General features: G+C 34.5%; 1 protein-coding gene and 2 non-coding genes across 3 annotated transcripts; 2 read left to right on the top strand and 1 right to left on the bottom strand.

Moving 5' to 3' along the window:
* The first annotated feature begins 10,119 nt into the window (after positions 1-10,119).
* TRNAT-UGU lies at positions 10,120-10,192 on the top strand. Its single transcript has one exon. It is a non-coding gene; the product is annotated as a tRNA-Thr (tRNA).
* Positions 10,193-14,883: 4,691 nt separating this feature from the next.
* TRNAT-UGU lies at positions 14,884-14,956 on the top strand. Its single transcript has one exon. It is a non-coding gene; the product is annotated as a tRNA-Thr (tRNA).
* A 7,175-nt stretch (positions 14,957-22,131) lies between these two features.
* On the bottom strand, positions 22,132-25,342 carry LOC100742249 (protein PIH1D3). The gene is made up of 4 exons (XM_033318476.1): positions 25,061-25,342; positions 24,373-24,575; positions 23,195-23,322; positions 22,132-23,055 (listed from the first exon to the last, which is right to left on the bottom strand). Exons 1-4 carry the CDS (start codon positions 25,173-25,175, stop codon positions 22,926-22,928), a joined length of 576 nt encoding a protein of 191 aa, XP_033174367.1. The 5' UTR covers positions 25,176-25,342; the 3' UTR covers positions 22,132-22,925.
* Positions 25,343-25,360: the final 18 nt, after the last annotated feature.

Genomic DNA, 25,360 nt, shown 5'->3' on the forward strand with positions numbered 1-25,360 from the left:
GATATAAATCTTATATCCGCCACTGTAATTATTGCACATCCATTCTAATTCTCTGGCACATTCATCCACTGTGAACGTATATTTATCGCAAACGCAAGTCTTGATAGAAATATATTCGGATCAACTCATTTGGGATACATAAATCAAGGTGGAAGTTGGTTGGAAACCCCAAAACCGACTGGCAAAAGTTTGAAACACGAGCCAATGATTTCGGTTCGGATATCGACTTTATGCGTTTCTCTGTATTATGCGAATATAATATATGTATTTTAATATAACAATTCGGAGACCACAACAGGGTTAAATATTGGACCTGTTTCCTTATTGTTGTAAATTCTCTAATTCCCAAAAATCGTGACTGAAAATTTTTTACTGGATCGTAATCAATCAATTATACCAAAATCGGAATTGGCGATCACAGAATTCGACTGTTGGGTTAAAGGAAACGTTGTTTTACAAAACGAGCCGAGATTTTGATCGTGCACATACATCCATCCACGAATCACGTACGCAATTAGGTGAATGCACATTCGACGAAGAGCTGCGGGTATGTAAATTGGAAATAGGCGTTACGTTAGAATTCTAGGTGAAACTCGAGACATGTATAAATGCCTTCTAGATCTACGGATATACATATATTTTATAGCAGGTAAAGGGCAAATAGCGTCGGTACAAAAAAAGGAAAATATTAAGTCGTTGCAAAATGTTCGTCGCTTTGTCGTAAATGTATAACTTCATTTCGCAACGAATAAACGGTAAATCAGATACGATTACTCATTTATGGAACTTTCGTAAACGCTCTGCACTTACTGTCTGTTTAAGGTGCTATATGGAAAAATCACCTCGTATCAGGTAACGTGGAATCATTAAATTATGATTTAAACAGACATTATTGTGAAAGAAGTAATGAGATGATGTAATTTGGTGGTTGTTGAATTATATATTAATTATAATATCATCGATACATTTTAACTCTGTAGAGAATAATTAAAATATTTAATAACGTGTACTTAGTATCTGTGTTAACATTAAACCATCCTGAATATTCTCACAGTTTTAATCTATTTATTTTGAAAGAACAAAACTCCACTGAAATTGAACATTTTTGCTTTTAAAGATTTCAATAACGTTCCGTACAACGCATTAAAATTTGGGCCTACGTTAGAAACCTGACCTCTAAAGTAAAAAAGTTACTAAAACAGGAAGTTAATAATTTCAGAACAAAATACAAAGTCGTAATGTTCCTTTAAAAAATAGGCAATCATTATTTAATTACTGAAGTATTACAGAATTGTTTAATTTTATTCACTATTACACTTAATAGCAACTTCGTAACACGACTGACTGTCTTATACCTTTGATTATACTTGACAGTACTTCCGATTATATAAAATATACTCGAGTTCAGCATAACAAATGCGATAAGCATACCATTACCATGCCGTGATAATCAAGCAATTAATATACAGTTAATTACCTTAAAAAAAAGAAACAGCAATATTGTCTAGAACATAAAGTGATAGATTGGACGATACGAATAGAACTACAAGAAATTACACTTTGTCGTACTATAATGCTAGCGTATCATCGCACTATCGTGCTATCGTATCATCGTACTAGAAAAATGGGAAAGTGATAATGCTCTCGATAAAATTATCTAATTACACACATAATACATAAAGCGCACAGAATGAAGAAACAAAAAATTCGTTGTCAATATATTGAATCGTAAAAGTATGGTTTTATAAGAGATGGAAATATAGCTTATCATGTTTCTCACTCGTGGCCTTCACATTAAATTTTCATTTGACGTATAAAAGAATGTTATAAATTTTATAAACATTAGATAGATGAATTTTCCGAATCTTCTCCAAACGTGAATCGTGCAGTGTTATTTCAAGCAGCAGATATCGTAGCTTGAACTCTACTCGAACGTTTCCGCATAGAAAACGGTAACACGTCCACGGAACAATGGAAACGGTCTATCTGGAACGAGAATCGCGTTGAAGAAGCTGCAAGGATGGGACAGAGATCCTAGATCACTTCTGCTACATGGTGCAATGGAAGAAACCATCCGTTAAAGTTTATATTCTACACTCGACGCTTTTCTACCATCACCGGAACTGCAGTGTTCCTGACGATATACGTACGGCTGCCATAAGTCGTACTATGCGAATACTGTTATTTTCCAGCCACCTTCCTGCATATCTCGTTGTAAGTGCGTTTTTTAAAAAAACGAACACCTTGGTAGCTTACATTAACTGGATCGTGTTAACTGACGCTCAACCGAAATAGAATTCAGAGAAATAAGAAGGGAATCAATTGTTTATCGAAGGCGATCTAACTGAAACCTAGCAATTAAATGAACACGTTACAACTCTCAGTTTCCAAATCGTATTCACATGGAAGCGGAGAAGTCGACTGAGTCACGACACAAGTTTCGTCGAAATGATTCGAATGCCGCATTGCAGACGAATGAACCTCGCCGTCTGACCAGCAACAAGAACGAAAGAATTTAATTAATTTTGCCTATTCTTTTAATAACACGAATATAATAAGATCTCTATAATAACGCTTGATTTTAGATATCTTTGATTAAAAATTCCATTTTAACGGAAATGAAAGAAACCCATCTGTGTTCTTCGTAAGTACAGACGATGGAAGCATGGTATTATCCAGAGCATTCATAGAGAAAAAGCAATTAGCGTTTACTTGATCTCTTTGTGCGTCTGACAACCACTGTTTCCCCTGCTATCACTATTGTGCACGGATTATACGGATAAATGAGAATCGATATGAAGCTGTTGGAGGACAATTACGCAATAGATGCGTCACTGTAAATGAGTCATTTTAAGAGGTAGTCGAGAAGAAAAATCTTATTCAACGGCTAGTGTTCTTTTTCAGTGTTATTTAATAGGTGGATCACTGGTTAATTTAAAACCTTAACCTTAGCTTTAGTCTGTATTACTTTGTAGTATCTGAACGTATTATGCATATCTTTTACAAAATTGAAGTGTGTGAGAATATAAAATTCTAATTTAATATTTAATAAGTACTAAAAATTTTCAACCAGAAATAATAACAGCGATCTCTCAATAAACAATTTCTCATCCACAGATTAGGAATACGCCATTACTTAAAGAACTGAAAAATTTATCGATTTGTTTTACTTCTACTACGCAATCTTTAATTATAACACGAATCAACCGAAAAATATCCACTAATCCCAACCATTGATTATCTTTGTCACGCAACTGCCGACAAAACAGTCTCTCGTGTAAATAATTCACCAGGTGTTTACAGTTTTGAATACTCTCATGTACACAAGTAGGAAACAAGCCAGTCTCAGGACGTACATTCGCATAATGCATGGCTGTATCATCCATTGCTTCCTCAAAAGCCAGTTTACCTTCATCTCGTTCTATCTCCGACGAACGAATTCTCCAGTGTATTATTTCCGCGAGTAGTAATTCTGCCCTGGAACGCATTATTTCTAACGAAAACGGATAAAATACAGCTAGTCACCGTTTAGCAGTCCACTTTACAGGTTCTCGCGTGTTTCCGCCACCATAGCCGCGGGCCACATGTTTGTTAACCGATGGCGAAAGCGATAAACGTTTTCTAGGAAAGAAACGATTGGCAGAAACGATCGTGTCAGATAGCAGAATACGATCGATTTCTTCCATTCTCCAGGTATTTCACGCGATAAATTGGTAGCAACGAGATATATTGTACTATACAGAGTTCTCCGGTACTCTGTTCTCTAGTACAATCGGGCATCGTGCAAGAGGCGATTCTACGTGAAAAAATAAGTCGAAAATATATATGTAGTATCGTGGATGAAAGGCCTAAGAGATATCGGGTGAACCATAAACAATGTCGCGAGAGCCGAGGCACCGTCGGGCCCATCAAAGTGTCGTCGGTCTTTTCAAGTGCATAGTTCGTAGAAAAGACCTGCGTGACCCTGGCCACGAGCGTCTGCAGAACACGTGTGCGGTGGGCCTGGTAAAAGACAATGGAATGCGACAACGGCGCGAGACAGTCGAGAAGCAGCGTGCGAGTCGAGAAGCAGCGTGCGAGCGGAGAAGCAGAGCTTGCGAGTGGCGTTACCGAGAGAGGGTTGATTGCGTTTTGCGAGAGTCGAGTCGTATTCTTATTATCTAGTTGTGCTGCTTTCTGTACGTTTGGCGTGAATAGTTCAGGTTGAACAACAATCGTCTTTTCTATCTTCCATTCCTTTGTAAACACACATCATATCACGATCTTACATATATGTAGGATACAAATTTTTCGTATGACGCATCATTTCCGAGAAAATCGAAACCGAAAATATGCGAGTACATTAAACTTGGCTAATTCCTTTAGTCAGATTTTTAAATGGAATAAAAATATGACATTAGAATATTTCGTCAAAATAAAACAACTCGTACGTGATTCCATATAATATTAGATTATTTGTGTAACAAAACCACGAAAAATATGAACAATAAGTAATGAACTCAATAAATTTCATTCTTAGCTGATCATATAACACTTCGCCAAGATTTTTATTTTTGTTCTCAGCGGGCACTTTCAGACAAATTTAATGCGAGCACTCGTTTCAGGTAACATATAGCAAAAGCAAAAAGAAATAGCGAGATCATTTTATAGGTGGGAAGAAAAAGAATCGGTCGATTGGCGACTTGCTAGCTCAGGATTCGTGGGTAACCGGTCATTCACGTCGTTTATCAAAAGAAACATATTTTTCAGTTTGATATTTCCCTGAGACAGACGGAGTGAAAAAAAATGAGATTCCAATGGTTCCACCAATGAATAGAACAATACAGTTTCTTATAAACTGTTTAAAATATTGACAATTTTTTTCATTAAACATAATACCTAAAACTTTCTTGTATATAACTATAATTCTGTTTATTAAGTTTATTAGAGTGCTGATGACAGGCAAATATGTGCTTCTTAAATTAGGCAGCATGTTTACTAAGTTACGACATGTAATGGGTCAATGTAAAATTTTGAGATATAATACTTGTATGTAACATCAAAACATACCGAGAGGTAAGCTCTCTTATTATATAACCTAACGTAACAAACTTAATATAATATTAATAAAAAACTTATTCATTGGTTTAATAAGGCTTGGATAACATCGAAGCCAAACTAGCTTAACGTAGGACACGAACAGGCACATACACGTAATAGCTAAGCCGGTGAACGGAAAGCAAGGTGATTCCCACAGTAGTTTGTATGTGGTATGTCTTGGCCGATAATTAGGTATCGATTTCCACGTACCACGAGAATGCCTGCAATAATCGACTTCACACGTTCCAGTATCTTCGCTCTGTTGACCGTACCGCTCCGAAATCGAGCTATTTACCACGCTTTTTCGAATCGTTCTACCTCCAAGAGTGAGGAAGAAAAAGCTGGAAAGGGAGAAAGTAAGAGAGAGAGAGAGAGAGAGAGAGAGAAAGAGGGAAGTCCATTAATCATGAAACAGGAACGCGAGAGATAGGATAGCGTCACGGAAATGAGGCAAAAATGCCGTAGAAGAGCGGCGCATAATTCGCTGGCAAACTCCCGTCCGGAAAATACTATCGAGCAAGGAAACGATTTGTAGCCCGATCATAGATTATAGCGACGATACAAGAAGTAAGAGGACGTTTAAGAACTATTCGTTGACTCAAATTATTTCACTTTTTGAGTGCACAGGGTACTTCGTTTGCCTTGGGTTCCTTAACATTATTTAATTTAAATTTACTATTTACATTTAATTTGAAAGTATTATATAACCGCGAATAACTGTTTTTGAGATATTATCATTTTTGTTTCGTAATTTATATTTTGTAGAAACAATAGTTTGGACTTTAAAGAGACTCGGAGGTTTTAAGAAAAGCTCGACGCTATAGTTTTCTTGAACAAGAAATAGCGTGTACGTGAGATACAGACATTTATTTTGAAGACAATGGTAGAGGCTACATAAAGAATAAAGCCTGTAATAAAGGAGAAATGATGGCATTATCGTTAAAAAAGGAGAAAAATTATAAAAACCGTGATAGGAGGCAAAAAATTGTGAAGTTATTAAAATCCACTGAGAGGACGAAAATAATAAAACACATCGAATGTTAGATGCATATATTTAAATGAGAAAGGAGAAAAAACAGAGATAATTATTATGCGAATATTTACGCTACAAAAGATATAAATCATATTCGCATATATGTCAAAACATTTAATTTTTAATTTAGTTTAAAAAAATAGAAGATAGCCTAATCGAATGATTAAAGATTTATGTAAATAATAAATTAGATTTGATATAATAATAAATAGTAATAAATTTGATTTATCAAAATAGCATCAAATTATCTGCAAAAATACGTGGTTATATACCGTATTTAATTTTTAATAAGTTTATTATTATAATGATGATTTAAATATTTCCCTACATAATTTGTTAATATACTAAATGAGTTTGCAGTTAATATTTGATGTATTATCGACTGGAACGTTTGCTTCTGCAAATTACCCTCCATGTTTAATTTTAATAATTGCAATTTATTTAAAAGGAAAAATGCTTGTATGTATAAAATAAAATACTCAGTTCTTTCTTTTCCTTGAAAAATAAATGTAATTTCGTCGATTTTAGAGCATCATAATTTACTGGATGATTCGAAATTATTCAATTCTCTATACCACTGTTAGACTCACTTCAATGATCTGTTTCACAAGGTTGCGGAACATGCTTGTTACGCGTGTAACAGCAAACACGCTTGACCATGCAATTAATCCAAACTGTTATCGTCATCTACCGTGTTGTATGACAGATTCTAACACTCTGTGCATCGATTTAGGCCGCGTAATAGAGTGAGCAGCTTGTAGCAAAGTGAATGCTCTAGTGCAAACGTAATTTAAACTACAATTAGTCTTGTCTTACAAATTATCTTGCACTTACTCTTGATGCTACATTTACTCTTCTTTCGTAATTACATATTTAACTATCTACATACTTATGATATGTTTAATTTTACAAAATATGACCATTTGAATTCACATTACAGTTTAATCCTGTGTTTATAACTGCAGATTTGTTGCAACACCATACCACATAAAAATCAAAAGATAATAGTGAAAATGTTAATTTTTACAAAGGAGTTCATTTAGTCCAGAAATACAGTTTTTAAGTGCATTATTCACAATAAACATGAATTTTTGTAATGGTATGTTAGGCAAAGGTATTCATACGCGGCGGTACGACGTAGCCATGCTGTATTATGTGTCGGCGCTTTACATTTTTTGTTGTATGATACTGTTTTTGGGTTTAAGCCTCTGGGGAACGGAGCTTTTTTTTATTTTTTTCTTTTTTTTCTGTCTTGAAAAACTGTGAAAATGTTAATGCTCATCAACTTATGATTAGCAATTTGGAATTTGTATGTATGTATAAAAGGTTGAGAAAGTTGTGTAATCGTGATAATTATAATTTAAACACAATCTCCATTATCATGGTAATCTTCATAATCGCGAATGACTTAAAATTATTTTAATGATATGAAACCGTTGAATATTGAATATAACAATGGTGCATGTGAAATATTTCAATGCATGAATTCTACCAAATTATGTAATTATGTTCATATAAACTTTCTGGTGTTGGTATTATTTTAATATCGTAGAAATATTTTATTATCCCAATCAACATTTCTATTCATCTACAGTTACAGCAAATATAAATTTTCCAAATGCAAAACCACAATTATCGATTTCACCATTTCAACTTCGAAACTAAGTATTGAGACTGTATGTATTTAATTTGTTGGGAACAATTGTCGCAATGCAGCGTGTGGTTACTTTGCATACTTCCCATTCGACTGTGTATCGAATTATCTTAACTACTCAATCGTGAAATAGAACTGAGGTAAACGTGTGGCAGATTAATTACTTCTCATAAATTTCAGTTTAAGAGATGGCATTTCTCTTATTTTCTGGCATATCTGTATCTATAATATTTGATATTTGAAAGGTACCTGTAAAATTCTCTAACGTTTTTATTAAGGTGTCAATTGATTATAAAATAACATACTGGTGCCGGATAATTTTCAAATACAGTACCATTATACGTATGTACAGTGTACGTATGTTATCAATATATTTTGTCAAATGGATCGATGGTGAGCTGTTAAAATCTTTGTATAATGAATTCGGCGGTATATAATAGAGCGTTTTCTGGACTTAATTAAATGCTAACTACTTCACGATCGTGCATTCGGTATTCAGGCCGAAAGAGCTTTTAAAATGGAAGTGATAAAAGCGAATAGAGGGGAAAAAGAGCTTGACGTGACGTTTGACTCTTTTTCTCTTCCGCCATGGAAAGTTGTTGCATCTGAATAGGTCGCATATTCGCATGTATTATCTCTATTATAACTCTACACATATACAACAAATTCTCTTTCGAACCTTATTTCTAATATTTAAAAGAAATACGAGAAATAGTGTTAATAATATGTCTATTAAATACAAATAATTCATGGAAACAGAAAATGTCAGCGTAGTGCAGACATTTCTAAAACTGTTGTCAAAAATATGTTATATACCTACCTGATAAATATTTGAGTATTGACAAAAGATTATTCATAATATACGTATTTTAAATAAATTTAATTATTAAAAATTCCTGACAAAATATTGAACTTTATTTTAAATGATTCACTTCACTGTATCAAATTTAATAACCGTCCATCACTACCATATGATTATCTAGGATATTTTTATTTATCGATAGATCTATTTACAATGGATTAAATAGGAAACGATGGTTATTTAACGTGGCCATGGTCAAGTAGACCTTTTTTCTGCGTAACTATTTTATTGAAGAACCCACGACACATTGATGAGCCGCTCGGCCCATTGAAGTTTCTAGACCCTTTTGACCTGTCTACACTTAGGCTTTCTCGCAACATTGTTTATGGTTCACCCGATATTTCTTAGGCCATTTGTCCACGATACTACAATTATTTCACTGCAAAAGCAATGCGCTAAATCAGTTTATGTATTAACTATCCTTGAAGATATTGCTGTCGAATCCGATTTAATATGTTTAATTAAATTGTCTTTAATTTCTTGTTTACACGTTCATAATAAAAATAAAAATAACTTTGCATCTATTAAAATAATCACGTTTCATCGGATTTTCAGGTAATTTAATTAATTTCTGAATGATATTATTTTGACATCGTCAAAGAGATGTATCGCATCTAAAGTAATATTAATAGGAACAAAATTACAATTTATTTCTTATTGTGTAAATAACAACTGGTCATTTGCACAGAATATCTTAATGTGACACAGGAGACTTCAAATTAACAATATTTAATAAAAATAATAACAAAAATTCTCTAAATTTCTAAAAAAAACATTTGCGAATTAACTCGATAATCCAACGAATCTAATTCTCAGATACAAATAATTATTACCACAGCAATTCCAGACATTAGAAAGGAGCAATAACAATGACTTCCCTTTTCATTCTACGAAGCAACGAATTAAGCATGCAAATTCCTTTTCATACCACGCCTGACGTTTCCTTAGTGTAATTATCAAACTGCTATCTGCGGAACATTATCAGTTCCCCTTTTTCTTTATTTGATTTTAACTTAGGCAAAGGTGTGCGCAAGCAAGCCAAGCTACGCTGTCGGAACTCAAGGCAACTGCTATTATTTCCGCTGAAACTGCAGAATTTCCGTGTCCCTGGCACACTGCAGCCCGACAGAAAGGAAAATTCACATTCGAAACATCTGCGGCTGCATTTCCTAGTCGCCGTTACAATTAACTTTTAAGAGCTATGCGACGCCAGGTGTCCGTTCGTCGACGCTAAAGAAATTCAAACGTGGATTCGCACGCGAATACTGACTAGCGTGACTAGCAATGCGATTCCCTATCGGCTATTAATTGAATGAGATGTGGTTGTATTGGATGCGTGTTTTGACGAAATATCGTCCTGATGAATACGACGAAGCAATAAAATACCGCTCATATGTTGTGATAATGACAAGACTCAAAATATTTGTTAAAATATTAAGCAATTTAAGGTGGATATAGCCAGATGTGCAGAAGAAAAAAAAAACTTCAACAGCCTCCATAGCTCAGGGGTTAGAGCACTGGTCTTGTAAACCAGGGGTCGAGAGTTCAAATCTCTCTGGAGGCAAAATTTTGCACGACTACTCCGCCCTTTCATACTTTTGCCGATGGTATCGGTCAAGTAAAGTTCGCGTTAAGAAACTCATATATACTGAAACTGTACACAAATGCGGAATAAGAGGTATCACGTGGTAACAAAAATTCATTGAATGATTAATTTTTAAAAATGTATTTTTCTTTTGCAAGCTGAAAGAGAACAAATTAGGAGATTAAGGGGTAGAAAAAAATAAAATAGAAATCGTAAAATGGAAACTAGACATGTAAGGGACGACAGAGAGAAAAAACGATATTATAATAAAGAGAATGTAAAAATGTTCGGATATTTACGATTGGTAGTATATACATGTGACAGATTGTTAGTTTAGGTGTTAAAATATTAGAACCATCTCAAATATCGTGTCTAATTATTTGCTACATTTTCTACAAAATACACCGCGTGTCGACAAACTTGGCTATTTTATTTTACACCACATTATTTCGAAAGCAAAGCTGTCTATCGAGATATCTGAATAATTTACGTCACATTATACGAGGTGGGCAACATTTAAATAGGATAGTCAGAGGGAAAGATGTATCGTTCGAAACTCTGGACATAAGTGGGAAACGGATATATCATTCCTTGGTAAATTTACAAGATAGCAATAACGGTGGGCGTGCTGCTACGAACGACCCTGTTCTAACGTGAACGGGAACGATGTATTTCGAAATTCCCTATAATTTCTACCACGTATCGTTGAATATACGATGCCTTTATATTACCGAGCAAACCGGGCTCGGGACACGGAGCATTCTCTCTCTTCCAACAATGCTAAAGCACTTTGTGCACGGGGCTGACTTACAATTCACCCCTCCGCGGTCTTTGTTGCGCGAATTTATCGATTTCTTACCCCGATACCTGTTCGATATCGTTCGAACGTCGAAAAAGTCGGCAAAAAGCCACCATTAATTTACGAGCTATAAAGGGTCATTGTTTTACCGCCGAATAAAAGCCCAGAAGAAATTTCGAATGCTTGCTGAAAGTCCAAGAAAAAGGACGATGGTTCCTTAACTGATCCCTCTCTTTCCTCCATTGAGTTTGATAGATTGTAATTAAAAGGTTTTCAAAGAGTGTGGAGTAACAACTTAGGGGATAGGGCGAGTTTAGATCTGTAGTTTCTTTTCGTAATTGTCCCGAAGCAAACCTCAACTCGAAATGAAAAATGCAATTACTTTTTGAGCCATATCGCAGCTTTCAATTCAATTATCAATTAATACGTATCAGGAAAAACTGCACGGAAATAATCTCACGAGCAAAAGGAAAAACGTATCAAACTCGCGAAACCGATCATCAAAATATAATTGAATCGCATCGACGAAATTGATACATGGAGAAGCGGAGAATAATGAATATCGAGGATGGTGTGACGTTCAAAAACATTTCGGAACTCGTTTATCGTAATAGATGGGATAAATTCGAAAACGGTAAGAGTTAATTTAATAGGAAGTACGTAACGCAGTTTCTGGAGAATCCAGAGAGAGAGAGAGAGAGAGAGAGAGAGAGAGAGAGAGAGAGCCAGCCCCAGTTTTCCAGTCGACCCGATGCCCGCATACCGTGGCCCCTGATACGTGGTTAGAAATTAAAGCGAAATTCGCGTTAGCTTCCCTTCCACGCGGTCGGAAACGAAAGATTCCCTCGCACCATCCGGCTGATATTAGTCTAACGAAGCTGTAGTTAGACCGGCAGTAGAAGCAAAAGCAAAAGCACTCGGAGTATTCTCGGTGACGAAGTCCAGAGAAAATAAAGGGAGTCACGATTCTCGGTAAACCGCTTAATTTGAATTCCCAAATTTCGTGCGAGCCAAATTAAAACCGCATGTATGCCCGACAGAACGAAAAACTCATCAAAGAGTTCGGGGTTACGTGACTGATCAAGTCGTAGTTACTGGATGAATCGTGATTTTGACGAGTGGAGTTCACTCATGTTTGGAAGTATTTTCCACTTTCGTTTATTTTTTTCATTTTAGTTAGATTTTGCTGGATCTGTGCGAAGGATGAAAATTAAACTGGTTTGACAGAAAAAGAGAGAGTGAGAGAGGGAGAGAGATTGCTCAGATTTTCGTGTTGTAAGATACGGATAGAGTCTATATCCTTAACAAATCATCAAACAATCAAACGAACGACTTTACAGCCTTAACAAATCAATCGGCACCGTTACTATCTCACAATCGTTAACACTTACCTTCTTAAATCTTACAATCTCAAAATCATAAAATTATAATCGTTAATATATCTCTTCCTAGATTTCATTTTTCTACATGCTTCAAACTTCGCAAAGGAAATCGTATAAATTCGCGTATTGCGTGTTACAAAACCTTCCCCTTATCAAACGATAAAAACCTGTGACACGCGACGACCTACGATGGAAGCGGATACACGTCGTACCCTTGGCCGTATCTAGACATATTCATAGATCCGGAATTCAGCGGTCGAATGTAGAGAGCGTATCCTCGCGTGCGGAACGATTTCCATCGGACGGTGCATTAGGGCCAAGCCAGAAACGTTTGTTGATTTTTCCCCGTCGAAAACGACGACGATTTGTCCGCAAACATTTGGTTTCCCCAAGCTATGGCTCTCTACAGATCCGTTCGTTCCCATTTTTCCTTCCGAGCCCAGCAATCCTGTTCCCTTTCCTTCCTTCCTTCCTTCCTCTCTTTCCCTATTGTGCAACAACAGCAACGCCGTTTATGTTTACACCTGTGTGTTCGTTGCTACGTGTATACACGGGAATGCACCGATTAAACACAAAAATGGAGCACAGGTACACGCTTTGAATACTTGCAGACATTGTGCAGAGCACGAACCATATGTCGGCTATTTGGACAGAAACTGCGACTTGTTTCGAGGAACACGTTACCACGTTTATCAAATTAAACATTCACGGTACATCGTTGGAATGACGCTTACTTTCTTCTTCTTCGTCGTCGTCATGGTCTTCCTCTTTTTAAACAGTTTGAATGCGTACTTTGCTCAAGTGAGATTACAAGAGTAATACCAACATTCACATTTCTTTGTTTAATCATCCAATAATGACAAAAAAATGTTTTTTAAAATGTAGAGAGATACATACAGATTTAACGCTTAACACGTTTAACAGACAAATTGTTATTGATACTTCAAACCACTTTAATTAACAAAAATAGAATTAGAAACACGATTCAGCAACTTTTTAATCATCCCTTGTAAGAAAACTTGAAGCTTCAAAGGCTTGGGGGGTTTCGTCACCCTCGGTTCTAGAAAGAGAAAGCCACTTGAGGATGCCATAAATTAAACCCTCTCTCGTACTGCGTCGTGGCTTAGCAGGCCCCAATGGTTTTGCGATTGCGATACCTAGGATACTTTTACATTCCTTGTACAGTCGTTAGCGTGGATAAACGTCAGAATATCATACAAGTATCTTGACCTTTTCAATAAAACTTACTGTTTTAAACAAACTATTATATTACTTTGCTTCGAAAAATTACGTTTTGACCAGCTTATCTAAGATTTGGCCCACCGTACGACATAGGCGAGATATTTAAGTCTTTCTTAACTTTCGTTATGAATTTTCACTCATGTAAACTGAAATAAATCTCCGTCGAGGTTTCAAATGGTTAAGAAAAATAAATGAAAATTTCGAAAAATCCTTTTACTTGTAGAATCTGTTTTCACTCGAAAGAGTGGCATGTTATGGATGACGCATGGCGTATGCATAATAAATCACGGCCGCGCGTTGGAATTCGCTTAAATAACACTATTACCAATGAATGCCACAGTTACCATATAACCATGTAATTAGATAATCGCTAACAAAATCAATGTACAATTTGCTCGATGCATTCGCCATCAGTCCACTTACAATTTTAATTGTTAGAAATTGTATGTTTGTCAATCAGGAATACACATGAATACTAATTATGCCTGATTTAATCGACAATCTTTTATTTTATATTATTAACGAGGAAATTAACTCTGAAATACTATTGTCTCGATAACTACTTCATACAAATAAAAATAACAGTTTGATCAGATACGGAACCATGTACATAAGATTAGCGTAATGTATGTAGGTAGATAAGAATCGCATGATGGCAGAAACTCATGCCGATATTCTTATCTTATGAATAAGTTTGAATGAAATGTAGATGTAATTAAAAACTACTTCTATGTCTATCTATCAAGATTACAGGCGAAGATTAATCATTTTTTATTTCATAAAATTTTTAAATATTTTTTTACTTTATATAATATATAATAAATAGTAAATTGATTTATATAATAGGATAAGTGACCTTAAAATATACAAATACATACCAAGATTAATAAAATAAAAAGATTAATGATAATAAAAGATTAATGAAATAAGAACTGCAGCCTAATCGAATAGGGAACTATAAATAGAAAATACATAAGCATATCAGACAAGGTGTTAAGAATAAGGCTGAATTATTCGTTACGTTCCCATTACCTAATTAATTTCAATGGCTATTACGCGACAATATTAATCATTTGTAAACTAGACTTACATTCTTTTCAAAAGATTTCTTTCCAGTTCTGCACAGTATTGTCTTTCAAGCATACGTGGAAGTAAAATAAGAATATTCATAGTTATTTAACTTCTAACCGTAAATATTTCATGAAACGCAACATTCTTCTATGATGCCAAAAGTTGGAGGAGTATAAGCCTCCATAGCTCAGGGGTTAGAGCACTGGTCTTGTAAACCAGGGGTCGAGAGTTCAAATCTCTCTGGGGGCATGTCATTTTTTTTCTTCTTTAATATCAATTTAAAACATTATTAAATAAATAAAACATATTTGCAACATAAAAAAAGATTATGAATTTATAATTCTATATATAAAAAATATTTTTCTGCAATAATAACAACCAAACAAGCAAAAAAACATTTCTATTGTCTATACCATATTTATAAAATCGAATAAATACATGATTATATATTTTACGATATAGTTTATTGCCATCGAAACACTAAAAAAAACGAGTAATATAAATTCGCGCATTAATACATACAGTTAGCTTTATGAAATTGTCACAGAAAATCGTTACAACGACGTGTTACTAACTCGAAATTAAACGAAATTTATAGAAATTCAAGTCAGGAGTTTATATACAATATTAATGTTTTTCTGAATAAGAACAATCGCACGTGCAAATATTTGTAACGGTTCAATGAATTTCTCACTGTCCTCGTAGGAACTCTTCATCCTAAACCACTGGTGCTTCGCTATCGATCACGACGATAAAACGTGTGCAATCCACATGTGGACAAAATATTTCCCGCCGCTGTCTATTACGTTCTTATACGAGCTTATTGGACGTGTGGTAAAAATTGTGTCTTCGTTCAACTGGAGACCATTACACCTTATGAATCGTTTCTTCATAATTCAAGAATGAGTAAAGGGATCTAATAATCGTTTGAAGCGTAATAAATATAGTTTTTATTGAAATCGTAAAATAATATTAATATGTAATTGAATACTTTTGAATTTGGAATGATTTTTGTTTCTTTATCAGCTTTTCTTATTATATAAAATAAATTTTTTTACCTAAAACATTTCTAGGACAACGATGGGATGAAAACCGACGAACAGAAATAAAATTACATAATCGAAATGAAATCATAAAACTGCCACTTCGTTCGTTATTATAATTTTTCAACGACCACAAATGACTTGCTTTGTTTGACCATAATTAACGTCGCTCTTATTTCTTTTTCACATTCATAATTTGCGATTTTTATTAAAAGATAATTTTTATTAAACCAACAACGTCGTGTCATTGTACAAATAGTACTTTCATGATTCGATGATATCACGTCCTTGTTGAAACAATTCGCGACAACGCGAAATTGAAACTCGACGACGTTACGCGTCAGTTTCGTTGCATTTAAGCGTTCTACTTTCCTGTCGTCGTTCATTTAGATTTATAGAAGTGCATTGACTCGGTGAACTCTTGAACCTCTACTCGTACGTCTTCGTCCCGAGTCTAGTTGGAGAAAAAGAGTCCTTCGAAGAAGAATGCTTAGAAATAGAATAATAGAAAACACGATATCCACGCGTTTCGTTTCGTCGATAACAAACGATGCTTGTTTAAACTATCAAGCAAGAGTAATGAGAATTTCGTCCCCGCCAGCCGAAGACACAGCACAGAGGGAGAGAGAGAGAGAGAGAGGGAGAGAGAGGCTGGCCTGTTTGCTTTAGCAACTGCTTTGATCTAAATAGGTTCGAGGGACCAGCGAGTTGAAAAGTAGCTCGCTTTACTTCCCGTTTCTGGTAAATATTAATTTATGGAAAACTGAAGCCGGCCGAATGGAAAACAAAAGACCTCCTGCCTCGTTAAAATTTACTCTCTGTCCTCCGGGCAAACGGATTTATGCATCTGAGGATGATTTTCGAGTCAACTTTGTTTTTTCACATCTGCAGGAATAAAGAAGTTCCTCGTTGTAGAAGTTAACTTCTCCCCATTTTCTCAATTTCGAGTCTACAAATATAAAGAAGAATACGTTCGTCTGTTCGAGAAATGAATGACCAAAATATTATTGAGGGAACTGGAAAGGGAAAGAAGTTAATTGTCGGTATAAGAATGCATTTTTAGATCATAAATTATTACTGCGGTATTGGTCAATTTTTGAACAGATCATTGAAATTTATCACTTCGTGATTTTATAAAAAAATTCATCATCTCGCGTCTCAGCTTTCCCTCGGCAAACATTAAAAAGTACGAGAAGTGAAAGTTATCAAAATATTGCAAATACAGGACCTCCAAATGAAACAACAAGAAAGAAATACATGTGTGAAACAGAGGAACGTAATATCAGTGTAAGTAACATGAAATAGGAAGAGAATTAACACCCATGAATTACTGGCCAAAAGCAACGAATAGAGCTTACGAACGACACACAAGCAGACACGTTCCATCTGACCGTGTGTATTATCTATTGGTTAAATTATCGATTTCCGTTGCATAGCAGCCTTCAGGCAAACGATAGGAAATGTGTCAAAGCAATTTCACAATATCCCATGCGAGACTGTCCGACAATTTATCGAAATGTTCCGAATCTCTTGGTAAATTGATCATGCCTACCGATGATTTATCTTTCACCGATCTAATTCAACGTTCGCGACAAGTTCGGCGTTAAAACAACAATTACGATACGCTTAATCGGGGTGAATATGTGAGTTAACTGGTTGAAAGAATATTCTCCTTCCTAAATTCTCCAGAACTTCGTAATAAAATTTCATTTCACACATCAATTTATATTTTAATTTATTTCCAAATGTTCAACGACAAAAATTTACTTGAGTAATTCATCGAATTCGATGTTGCCCAATGCAACTCCGCTTTCCTCTCTCATTTTTCATATCTCTGTTGCAAATTCTTGCAATGCAGTTAATTATAATTTGCACGCGAGTGGCGCGCAAAAAGATAAATCATCGAATTTTAATGAAAGCGGATGGCAAGCCGCGTTGAAAACTTCTTACGGAAGGTACCGCGATGTTATTAATTTACCAAAGACAAATTACCCTGTCTCTGGCAACAACCTGTTAAGTTCGCTGCCGCGACTTCGCCTGTTATATCAAGATCCATGAACAATTTGCAGCTCCGTAACAGGTCTTATAATTACCTGAATGCCGCTCATCGTTACACATCATTGGTACACATCGCGCGTGATAGTCAACCAAATATTGTCGATAAAGATCGACAGTATGCGATATCGTGTAATCGAATACGTTATCGAGTAAACTATCAACGGGACATCCCAATGTTTACAAATGGGAATGAAGGTACAAAGGGAAACTTCGATTTGAGCACGTTCAATAGCGTGGCATAGTCTTTTCTTCGAAAGAAAACCATATTCAAGACGTAATGAAACAATTTTCTATCTTTAAAACTACGTCTCAATTCGAATCTTTAAAACCATCATATTCCAATTAAACCATCGTAAAACTATCTGAATACATGGAATCCGGTTTCCCTCGATCTGTAAAATAAGCTTCTTTCGCTCACAAAGAACTCGAGGACGTAAAAAGACCTACGAGGAACAAAACCGCAATAAAAGAAGGAAATCCTCTCACGAAAAGGCGGGACTTTATGCAAATTCGCATAAACCTCCCAGCAACCCGGCCTCTAACGAGTTCAATTCCAATCAGATCGTGACTGATTTTCGTTAACTCTCGGTACACTACTGAACAAATAAGGAAGATTTCACGTTCCCTTCATCTCTTTCCGCTATTTTCATCTGACCGTGTAAATTATACGACACAACCAGCGAATATCATCCCACGTATCCGAGAGAGTCTCGCCTGAGAAACCGCTAGCTTTCTGCCCAATTATTTTCGTATCTCTGCCAGCTATGACCGCTATCCGTCCGTATCCCTCTGCCCTCACCCTTGTGGCTGGTCGTGGACCACACGTGTCCTTGTATCCATTCCCGACTACCTTTCACCTGGATATCACATTCAGGAAATGGGAAAACCATAATGGCCGCTGAAATGCAACCTCGGAAAATGTCTACGGCTATATATGCCTCGTCCCGTTTCCGATGCTATATCTAGACCGAGTGTGGAACACTCGGCATGAACGAAATTGAAAAGTCTACAAGGTATGTAACAGGCGAGGTGGACGATTCAAACCCAGCCAAATTTGTTCGTAATTACAAGAATATAATCAGAGAATTACGGCGCAAACACGCTCTTCAAGGAATACGAGCGAAGAGTGTCTGTATGAATAAGTATTTGATGAATAAGTGAAATTTCATTTGTCAATATCGTAGTAAATAATTAATTATTAATACGATAATTTTGCACAATAATTAATTTATCAACTAATAATACTAAATACACCTTCTTCCATAAGAATTTTATATTTTCCGAATGCGTGTAATATTTTATGGATTTCAAGAGAAAATTCGCGCTATCGCGTAAACCATCGATGAACCATATACTTTTGTTACATGCTATGTAATACGTTATCGCTGAATAGTACTTGCTCATTTTCGATAGAATACAACTTCCACGCAACTTCCCGTAAACTGCTACTACAAATTCCAAAAATTATCATTTTGAAAGGATATCGTTCTCATATCAGAAACAGAAACGTATTCAATGCATACAGAAGTCTAATATAAAGGAGAAGAACGGAACACGTAGGTGACAGTAATAGCGGGAATTCGTATTATCGACTGCGGTCCCAGTAATCGATTCACGGGGAAGAATCGCGTCCTCCCTTTACCGGGGGCGTCAGCGTTTCACCCGCCGCGCGGCGTTGTGCATCTCTCTTCATGCATCACAATGTGTTGCTGCACTGCATTACGCAATATGTCACAGTCAGGTCATACGGGTCAACACGCCAAAGGAACACCATCTCGAAGTTTCTAAAGCGTTCGAACTTCTCGACAAATTGGCTTTACGGGAAGAACATACCGTCGCGTGAATAATAATTATATTTTCTCCATAGAATTTAATCCCTTGTTCTTTATCTAATATCAGATTCATCTACCGAACTGGTGCAAAGTATTCGAACAAATACACATACAATACACAAATACAATACAAACACTCTCTGAACTAAAAGTATCCGTTACACTACACAATTGTTGTGTACAGTATCTACGATTATGTCGCAGAAGAATTGTGTTTAGTTAACGCTTAATATGAATAACGGGACGATATGTCTCAAATCGTGGGAACAATAAATAGACCTATAAAAATTGTTTCTAAAAGTAATAGATCTATCTTATCTCTTACTTATAATCGAAATAACACGCTCAATTGGCGATAGATATATATGCGTAATTAATTAAGAAATCCTGAGATACCTTGTGTACATACAATCCGACCGAAACGCAATTCCTTTAATTGGTTGCTTTAAATAATAACTAAAAACGGGAGATGGATGCCGTGAAAAGAAGTTCTTTCGAAAGTTCACAGACAGATCTGCGATCGCGTTTAACAGCGGCGAAACTTTTACATTCGTACTTCTTCGAACAGTTGGAAATAAATCCACGGATAGATACACGATCCGGTGAAATCTTAATTTCCCTGAAATTGATGAAAGCATTTGCGCTATCGAATTTACAAAGATATCCGCGATTCTTTCAAGGTTACCATGGAATAGGGCATGTTGTGGCTCCACAAAATATTAATTTCTGGTCAAAATAACTTCTAATTATTATCTTATTCGTTATCTAATTTATATTTCTTATCAAGGTACTAATTTCTAATAAAATAATTTTTAATGAAAATGATGTGCGACTAATGACTGAAAATAAGAAAAATAAAAATATGCAGACTTTTCCGCGAGAAACTTGCTTTACGTGAAATGAGCCTTAGCTATAGCGACTAAACGACCCGAAACGACAAAATGCATAACAAGCAGGCAAGAAAAATAATCAACGTCCACTCGTAAGTTCTTTGGCAAGATGGTTTTAGAAATTCTGCGTATAATCGTGCAGCAGATTCTCGAGGAACGTTCTAAATCTAGAATTTCTAATGTTTCACTCTTTTAAATGTACATGTTTAAATAAGATGGTAAAAATACATAATATTAATAAATATAGATATTCCAATTTTCATCCTCTATTTAAAGAACTAAAAAAAAAAAACTTAAAAGAATGCTGCAGAGTTAATACAAAATAAAATAAGAGTAAAAGTACTAATTAAACCGCGAAACCATTAAGTAGTCTGTGAAATTAAAAAGGATATTAATTTATACATAGATGATTGAAAAGTGATAATCTACGAAAATAAATCACTCGACACAGCTAAGGACCTATTCTAGCCATTCTTCATCAGACATGAACGACTCGACTCAAGAATCAAATATATACCGAAAGCATGAATACACTTTCGATTCTTTCAATGGTTTTGCATTCATTATCGTGATTTTTCATCCCCTTTCTGGCATGTAATAGATGCATCTTAGAAAAGAGGCGGGTCACTTTAGATTTCATAGCACGAAACGATCATCTATGTATAATAAGGCCTGAGTAATTTCTGTATTCGCATCAAGAGACACGAGTGGTTTCTGAGATTATGGAAATGATTATTTAAGAGAGTCTTGTCTGAGACACGTGACAGGATGCATTGAGAATTTCGCAAATAATCGATCGTTTAAAACTAGATGAACACTCTCAGCAAATAGACATGGAACATTTGTTATAAAAATTCTCATTGTTTGATTGGTTATTTCGTTTGTTTCATTTCTTTTGAATATTTTATCTCTCTCGTGAATATCGTATCGATAGCCGTTCAATGAATTTAAATTATTAGTGTGGTAAAATAATATGTTTCATCCGATATTACAATATTGCTAATATACTATCTTATGTATATTAGTTTAGTATCAATATAATATTGTTTGCATAAAATTCTATAAAAACATGCTTTTATATTATTTCAAGGGAAAATCATTTTTCAAGAAAAATTTTAATTAAAATAAATGATTCTGTCGACCAGAAAAATTTAATGAAACCAACAAAGTAAAATTGAAATATTTTTATTATAGCTTGTTTGAAAATAGCAAAGTAACCAAACAAAATATGATTCTGTGATCTAAGCTCTTATGTTATCCTTTATTTATACCATATTTTTAAATATACAAACTCATGTTAAGAAGATAAATAATACTATATTTATACCTTTATTTGCATAAATAAGGTTCTACTGAATTTTGTGTCAAAATGATATTATTAATATTGATTTTAAAACATATGAAATAGTATGCTTGAATTTTCTATGTTTTATGAAAGTAATCATTACTTATTACATTATTGTAGGATACACAATTCATTTTATTTTACTTATATCTTGAATCAAAGTATTTTTATCAAAACCTAGTTTTTATAAAAAGTTATTTTATCATAAATTAATATTAATCAACATTTACAAGTAAATTTGTTAATCTAAAGTATCTGAAGTTGTATAATATGTACCCAGCAGATATTTATTTCACATTCTAAAACGCAACTCTCAATATGAATATCATTTGCCTTAACGGCAAGAATACAATACAAGAGAATACAATACGTCGATCTTTAATCCGATACGAAGAGAAATATTATAAACAAATAATGCTTTTATCCTGTACATTCAAGCAAACATCTCATGTACAATATTACGATCCATATATTGCATCTCACATGTTATACTTCTTATATTACTAACGAATCTCTTTTTCGATCCGTCAAACAATTAAAATAAAAATAGAGATCTGGATTCTGTAAAAGAATCGTTTCTGTAAGGGCATGGCAATTTCATTACTGGAGAGACAGAAGATTAAAAGAGAAACTAAATATGTACTACCATTCGAAAATTTGAAATCACAGAAATAACGCAAAAGAAAGGAAGAAATCAACTACAGAAATTAACAAAATGTTACTGTTACCACAAGATATTAGAGAATATAGTTATATAAGTATAGTTAAATCAAATAGGTAACATAAAATTAAATAGGTATTGTTATATATAAAGTAATATTAATATTAAATTTTACAAATATTACTTTTCAATAATTGAAGACATTCATCGGTTAAAAGATTTTAAAAAATAACAAAGTTCGAATATCAAGGATCAGCCCTTAACATGATTTAACATGACTAATTTTAGGAACAGTAATGTACACAGATGCGAAGATACTAATCGCGATCGATACAGAAGTCCCTCAAGTTTTTATAAGAGTCGAAATTAAAAGCCTACCGTAACGTTGATTAAAAATTTACACCGTCCAGCTCGCGTACAAGTCTGAGGGTGACCTCTAAGGTAGAAATATCACTATGCCATTTGGCCGATGAAGCGTTAGGATCAACCGGATGTGGCGTCTCGAGATGCAGTCGATATCTGGAAAATTGTGACTGGTTTTACGCTCTGGCAGATTTACGGACTCGTAAAATTGTCAAAGAAATTCCGGCCCAACTGGAGTCAAAGCAACGAAAGTTCGTAAGGGATTGCCTGATAAATCGTTGGGTTCCTGTCTCACCTTGGGCTCCGCACGTCGATCGCTTCGGTTTCCACGGACAGCTCGATTTTCTCGCGCACTTCCTGCGGCATCTTCACCAATACGGACAACCACTCGCAGGATGCGGTCCCTGGCGTTTTGAAACCCATCTGATTTAGCAAGAAAATATGACTTAGTTCTTTATTATAATAGAAGTATATACAATATATATACTAAGTTTAGTTTAGGTTCAACTTTTACGTAATTAACACTTAAATCCACTTTACGTGATTAAGTAGCCATGATTAATCATTTGCTGGTTTCTTTGGAATTGAAAGCTTTTTTAATATACAGAATGAAAACAGTTCTTCAAAATACGAAAGAAATACAATCATGAAAATTTAACTATTTTAAATAATTAATTGCGACGTAACACACATAAATAAAAATGAAAATGATCCTATGTTATAAAGAACGTATTTTTATGGTTTTAGTACATAATTGTTCGAAATAAATACTTTAATGTGACATATTTCTTGCAAGATAAACAACAAGATAATAACGGGAATTTCATGAAGTGATCACTACTTAATTGCAAATAATATAGGAAAATGATTGGTACCAGGAAAACCACGATTCACTGGAAGCAAGGTTGTATTATGAGTCATTTAATTCAATGAGAAGCACTCGTTATTAATAATCTCGAGGGAATTACGTGTAATATGAAAGATAAGAGGAAAAAACTACTGAAAATGTCTCGGGTACAAAATAACATATAAAACACGAGCTGTTTCATGCTATAATAAACATGGTGCACAGAATATTACACGAGAAACAAAATTAACACTAAAAGAAGAGAACTAATTTTAATTAAATCGATCTCAATTCTTGTAAAGTAAAAATATAATATACATTTTAATGTAAATTATGTAATAGGAAAAAGAACCCTTGAATAAATAAATCATTACTAAAATATTAGCAATTCGTGTGACGAGTTAATACTTGACATAGAACAATGAAATATAATAAAGTATAATATAATATATCATAATAAACTTTGAATGAAATAAAATTCTATCACAGCGACTATTTGCATTTAACACCAACAATTCGCAACCTGTAACAAGGAATTAATTAGGAAACTTCTATTGAAAATGTGTGCAAACTAGCCGAGTTTAAGAGCGATCTATTTGCTGTACACATGTTGATGCGATACTAACGCCCAAAAAGACGTCTTCCGCCGTCACCGCCTGCTTAAATTTCATCTCATAATCCGGCACCTTTCTTGGATCGTAGGCTTCCGTACTCTGCGAAGCAACTGCTTCAGACGGATGCCAAATATCATCAACTTCCGCTTTCAGCGGTGCATGTGGGCCCGAACGGTCTTGAAACTTTCCATTTCGAGTACCGATATCGCCAGGTCCTTAAAAATATCTATTTTATACATCGCGTATACTGTCGCAAAAACTAAAATTTTCTTATTAAATTGCGAATATTTATTCACTGTACAAAATCAATGTACAAAAATACACTAAATGTAGACAATATACACGAATATTTACAATATCCAAAATAATCAATATTATTGCCAGTAATACATATTATTCATATGTTTATATTATTCATAATACATATAATTTCATATGTTTTAATATGAATATAATACAGTGCAATTTATTTTGAATAATTTTATATATTCTACTTTGCACATACGCACACCATTTTGTTTAAGTAAAATGTAATTTTCAAACAAAAATACACTAATTATCATCATAAGAATAATAGCTTCAACTTTAAACCATTTTAAGTGATTATTATAGGAAAAAGAAATCTTTGTATTGTAAATATCAAATATTAAACGAGTGTAGAGAAGAAACAATTATATCCTGTAAACTTGTTAAATCTTACCAAGTTTCCGAGCGCCAGCCTGTGGTAAATCATCCTCAGAATCTGAATCATTTTTAAGAGGATTAATTAATTCCTGTAATGCTTTCAATTCGTGATAACCAAAACAACCATCCATTTTTCTAATCGAGTGAAAATATCCTTCAGATTGATATTAGACACAAACGACTAGTACTGAACGCGCCAATCAACAAACGTCGTTGTCAAGGTAACATACTTCAAATATCGTACTAGTAAAAGTGACAATAAGATAGAAAAGAATTATAATTTCTATACACATTTTTATTTATTTGAAATATATAC

The sequence above is a fragment of the Bombus impatiens genome, unplaced genomic scaffold (genome assembly GCF_000188095.3).
Source record: "Bombus impatiens unplaced genomic scaffold, BIMP_2.2 scf_0099, whole genome shotgun sequence".
Taxonomy (NCBI): Eukaryota; Metazoa; Arthropoda; class Insecta; order Hymenoptera; family Apidae; genus Bombus; species Bombus impatiens.

What these genes read in the sequence shown, in the direction of transcription:
- LOC100742249 (XM_033318476.1), bottom strand. Translation starts at nt 25,175, where the DNA reads ATGGATGGTTGTTTTGGTTATCACGAATTGAAAGCATTACAGGAATTA. An exon ending in GGCTGGCGCTCGGAAACTTG is followed by an intron (nt 24,576 to 25,060) that starts GTAAGATTTAAC and finishes GATATTTTTAAG; the next exon opens with GACCTGGCGATATCGGTACT. An exon ending in ATCGACGTGCGGAGCCCAAG is followed by an intron (nt 23,056 to 23,194) that starts GTGAGACAGGAA and finishes ACAATTTTCCAG; the next exon opens with ATATCGACTGCATCTCGAGA.